Source organism: Myotis davidii, unplaced genomic scaffold (assembly GCF_000327345.1).
Source record: "Myotis davidii unplaced genomic scaffold, ASM32734v1 scaffold346, whole genome shotgun sequence".
NCBI classification, from domain to species: domain Eukaryota; kingdom Metazoa; phylum Chordata; class Mammalia; order Chiroptera; family Vespertilionidae; genus Myotis; species Myotis davidii.
Genome location: NW_006297386.1, coordinates 1,729,342 through 1,734,889, shown reverse-complemented (window position 1 = coordinate 1,734,889; position 5,548 = coordinate 1,729,342). Strand labels below are relative to the sequence as shown.

Here is a 5,548-nt window from a genome sequence, read left to right as displayed (position 1 = left end):
ACTGAAGAATCCAGAGCTTTTGTTTTATTTTTTTGTTAATCCTCACCCAAGGACATTTTTTCCATTGATTTTTAGAGAGAATGGGAAGAAAGGGTTGGGAGAGAGAGAAACATTGATGTGAGAGAGACACATTGATTGATTGTCTCCTCCATGTGCCCCAAGTGGACCAGGGATCAAACCTGCAACCCTGGTACATGCTATTGACCGGGAATGGGAATCCTCCACCTTTTGGTGCGGAGGCCAATGCTCCATCCACAGAACCACACCAGCCAGAGCCTAAAGAGTATTTTTTAAAATGTAAAATAACTTTTCCAGGTAAAGAAATAGAAGTGACATTGTTTTATTTTTAATTTCTTCATTGTCTGGCTTAACCATTTGGCTGCTGACGTATTTTTTCGGACATATGCCAAAACTGCGGCACTAATTGCACGTGTATGGGAAAAAATGTAAAACACTTTTTATACAATAAACTCACTTGTATTGCTTTGCAACAACAAAAATTAAAAAATACCAGTTGTTTACATAAATTTGTTTTAAATAAGAAGAGCGCGATAGCGCTCCTTAGCAGTCAAACGGTTAACAGCTAGTTCTCATCCATGCCTCTTGCAATGAATTAGTTTGGTTGAACTTTGTGATGAAAATCTGGCCTCATACAGATACTTAGTGGAAAAGGAAGGAGTATTTTTTTAAAAATACATTTTTATTGATTTCAGAGAGGAAGGGAGAGAGAGATAGAAACATCAATGTGGGAGAGAATCATTGATTGGCTGCCTCCTGCACACTCCTACTGGGGATTGAGCCCACAACCCAGGCATGTGCCCTGACTGGGAATTGAATCCTGATCATGGTCGATGCACAACCACTGAGCAACACATGGCCAGGATAAGACTATTTTTGTAACTGAAGCATCATGCAAGAATATTTTGCTAGTTCTTGGAGTGCATTTGTTGTTAGACACAAATCATTAAGCTTACTAAATAGGTTCAAGTTCAGTTTAATTCTTAGGTGTGAGCAAATAAGGTTAAAATGGTATTAGTGAATGTTTTTCATTTTAGAAGAATGTGTGCTGAAATAATTGTGATTGAAATATGTTTGCAACTTGCAGATGATTGAAAAAAACAAGTTACATATAGCCAGTATCAGACTGAGATACATTTTTTTGTGTCTGAAATTTTCTGTAATAAAATCTTGGGGTAGGGAAGCATACCCATTAATATAATACAATTTTTATAATTTACTGGTACTACATTGCAAACTGCTATAGATAGCTTTTGATGGGTTTAGTCTGAAAATTTCCATTGACTGTTCTGTAATTGAAGCTACTTCCATGTAGTTGTGTTGGGAAGATATATTTTTTTTTAAAGTGATTTGCTTTTAAAATGAAGGAGAAATTGTGTTACATTTCTTAAGATGTGAAATTTTAAGTACTTAAAATTACTCAATAACGTTTATTACTAATAGAATTTTTGGTAAATAAAAAGGTTACTAGCATGTCATACTTTGTTTAGTAAATAAAAAGTAAAGGGGATTGATTGGCATTTTCAATTTTTTTAGATAGATTAGATTAAAAGACATTTTATTTGGACTTTGGGTAAAACCAGAGAAATTTATTGCACCCAGTTTTCTCTCTTCTGCTTTTTTTTATTTAGAAGGGAAAATACAGCCAAATTTCCCAACCTATTTGAGATGGAAAGAGGTAGGATGTGATAGCAGTTATATTCTTAGATTAATAAAGACACAAGGATGTCGGGTCATCTAGTGGTTTGCAAAATTGTAAAGATAATCTTTTTTTTTTTTTAATATATGTTATTGATTTTTTACAGAGAGGAAGGGAGAGAGATAGAGAGTTAGAAACATCGATGAGAGAGAGACATCGATCAGCTGCCTCCTGCACATCTCCCACTGGGGATGTGTCCGCAACCCAGGTACATGCCCTTGACCGGAATCGAACCTGGGACCTTTCAGTCCGCAGGCCGACGCTCTATCCACTGAGCCAAACCGGTTTCGGCGTAAAGATAATCTTTTGATTCTGATATACGTATAGCTGGAAACTATTTATTCCTCCATTTTGCTTAGAACTATGGAAGGGATGAAAAGTGGTGACCTGTGTGCATATGTATGTGTGTGTGTGTTTGGTTTGTTTTTTTGTAGTGTATAGTATTGGGGAGTTCATGACTGCCAAAAGTTGCTTAAATTACCCCATGCATATCTGGTTTTGAGTACTAGCATTTTTTTTTTTTTTGCACTTTGATTTGTACTTTATTGCCAACTATATAATCTCAAGGAAATTATTTGTTACTTTCTAATGGAAAATACGGGTAGTATGCTTTGTATGGGCAGAATATCAAATGGTAACCTTAATTAAATATTTATAAGATCATATTCATGTTAGTGAATTTCTAGGAATAACACAGCCTTTTTTCTTCTTTTGTAGCATAAGCAGTACTATAATGGATGTAGACAGCACAATTTCCAGTGGGCGTTCAACTCCAGCAATGATGAATGGACAAGGAAGCACTACTTCTTCAAGCAAAAATATTGCCTATAATTGTTGTTGGGACCAGTGCCAGGCTTGCTTCAACTCTAGTCCAGATCTGGCAGATCACATCCGTTCCATACATGTAGATGGTCAGCGAGGAGGGGTTTGTTTTGTCATTTCTTTTTTTTACTCCCTGTGTTCATTAGTTTTATTAATTTATAATTGATAGGCTTTTTCCCCCCTCCAAGTAATTTGGGATTGTTTTTATACAGGCTTTATTTTTTCAGATTTTTTTTCTACCTTTTATTTGCACATTTCCACTTGATGCAATCAAATTAAATAGAACATATGATGTGTTCTTTGATTTGCTCTTAGGTATATTAGACTTTCTAAAGTATAGTTGGAATATTATAAATGAATACAGTGTATTCCAAAGTTCTGATATTTTCAGTTGAGGACATTTAGGAATTGACACTGTTTACGATTTCTGTTAGGGTGGTTCTAAATTATCCCTGATGCTGAAATTAACTGAAGAGACCATTGGTATCAGGATTAGTGTATACAATCCTATTAAATGAAAATCTGCATTTACTATTTGCGAATGATAACTGATCATTTTTCCCAGGTCTTATCAGAGCTGATTTAGATAAAAAGTTCTGATTAGTCAGTATTGACTTACATTCTTTCAGGAATACATTTATACATTTTTGTCAGTTCTTATAGTTTTTTTGTTTTTGTTTTTTTTAATATATCTATATTGATTTCAGAGAGGAAGGATGAGGGAGAGAGAGATAGAAACATCCATGATGAGAGAGAATCATGGATCGGCTGCCTTCTGCAAGTCCCCCCTGGGGATGGAGCCCACAGTCCAGGCACATACCCTTGACCTGAATTGAACCTGGGACCTTTCAGTTCGCAGGCCGACGCTTTATCCACTGAACCAAACTGGGTAGGGCAGTTCTGATAATTTTATTGGATAGTAAATAAAGAGCTGAGGTAATTAGGTGAGTCAAAATGGAATGGAGCAAAATCTTTATAATATTATAATATAATACAATATAATATATTATATTTCTATTTATACTATTTTCAGCTTTATCTAGGTTTGTCTTGAATAATTACCATGTTTAGTACATTTTCTAGGAATTAATGTTACATTGTAAATACTGATAGTTTATTAGGCCACACATTTTCCATCACCCTGCCATCACTGTTGAGATATACTAAAACGGTTAAGATCATTAGGGTTTAAGTGAGTATGCAGCTGTTTCCAAGATTATATTGATAATTAGGTTCTATTACTGATCTTTAACCAAAAAATATAATCATATAAGCACCCCTAACATATTTACCTGTGGTATTACATTTAAAAACTTCTTTTAAGAAGTATTTGCTGTTGTCACCATATGTTGTAATGTGTTAGCAGTCTTTTGAATACTCAACTTGATAAGCAAACATTTGTCTTATTAGATTTAATATATATGGTGTCTGGGTAGATACCAGATGGTGTATTAATGAACTGTTCATCCTATGGTTTTTCACTGTTTTACCATCTCAGTGGTTAGGCAACTTTGGTAACATGTTTCTCCCCACCATACCTGCCCCTCTCCAATCAGGTTTTTGGTGAGAATTTTCCTTTTTTTAAAAAATAATTTTTTTTTAATTGATTTCAGGAAAGAAGGGAGCGGGATAGAGAGAAAGAGAGAGACAAAAACATCAATGATGAGAGAGAATCTTTGATTGGCTTCCTCTTGCAAGCCCTAAACTTGGGATTGAGCCCATAATCCGGGCATGTGCCCTGACCAGGAATCGAATCATGATCTGGTTCATAGGTCGACACTCAACCACTGAGTCATGCTGGCTGGGCTGAGAATTTTCTTAACCAAGTTGATTTCCTAGTCATTACTGAGTTGCCTTTTGCGAGTCAGTGCTTGATGTCACTTGGTATATATCACTACAGTAGTCTTTTGAGCCATGGCATGATGCTTTTTAGTAACTTGACTTAGCAGCTATGTAAAGGATTCCGAGCTATGTAGAAGATCCCTGGGTTTCTCTTAGTAAATGTGGAAGAATTTCACATTTCTAACTCTTGGGTTTTACAAGTTGAGTTGGCACACAGCCTTATGAGAATGTTTTCAGCTCTTTACAGATTTGTAGAAAAAATGTGACTTATAGATTGAATGTATCATGTAGTCACTGCAACTACATGCACCTTATTTATTTTTTAATATATATATTTTTATTAATTTCAGAAAGGGAGAGGGAGAGAGAGATAGAAACTCCTATGATGAGAGAGAATCATTGATTGGCTGCCTCCTGCACGCCCCCTCCTGGGGATTGAGCCCACAACTGGGACATGTGCCCTTAGCGGGAATCAAACCCGGGACCCTCCAGTCTGCAGGCTGATGCTTTATCCACTGAGCCAAACCAGCTAGGGATACATGTACCTTATTGATATTATAGAGCTAGACATGAAATCTTGTTAATTTCTATAATAAGTATAAATTTGTTGAAATGAAAACCTCTATGTCATTTCTTGAATCCTTATTCATAAAATTACTTTGTTAAAAATAATGATCCTCTGGCTAATTTTAAGAGTAATCTTATTATATATATATAATATAATATAATATAATAAATATATGCATAAAATATATAAAACATCCTATCTAATAAAAGACAAAAAGGGTAATTGACCGTACCTTCGCTGCCCTTCCCATTGGCTAATCAGGGTGATATGCAAATTAACCACCGTCACTATGACACACACCAGGGGGCAGACGCTCAATACAGGAGCTGCCCCCTGGTAGTCAGTGCGCTTCCACAGGGGGATCGCTGCTCAGCCAGAAGCCGGGTTCATGGCTGGCAAGCATAGTGGTGGCAGCGGGAGCCTCTCCTGCATTTGCTGCAGTGCTAAGGATGTCTGACTGCTGGCTTAGGCCTGCTCCCCACGGGGAATGGGCCTAAGCTGTCAGTGAGACATTCCCCAAGGGCTCCCGGAGTGCAAGAAGGCATAGGCCAGGCTGAGGGATTTCTCCCCTCCTCCCCCCCTCCCCCCCCCCGCAGACC

At 36.9% G+C, this 5,548-nt stretch overlaps 1 protein-coding gene across 1 annotated transcript in view; it reads left to right on the top strand.

Annotated features, from left to right (window-relative positions):
• Window positions 1-2,412: 2,412 nt before the first annotated feature.
• The window catches only part of AEBP2 (AE binding protein 2), a 35,370-nt gene continuing 32,234 nt past the window's right edge, over window positions 2,413-5,548 (top strand). The window contains exon 1 of the mRNA XM_006773157.2: window positions 2,413-2,642. Within this exon, the coding sequence (XP_006773220.1) occupies window positions 2,451-2,642 (192 nt within the window). The 5' untranslated portion in view covers window positions 2,413-2,450. The remainder of the gene's footprint in view (window positions 2,643-5,548) is intronic.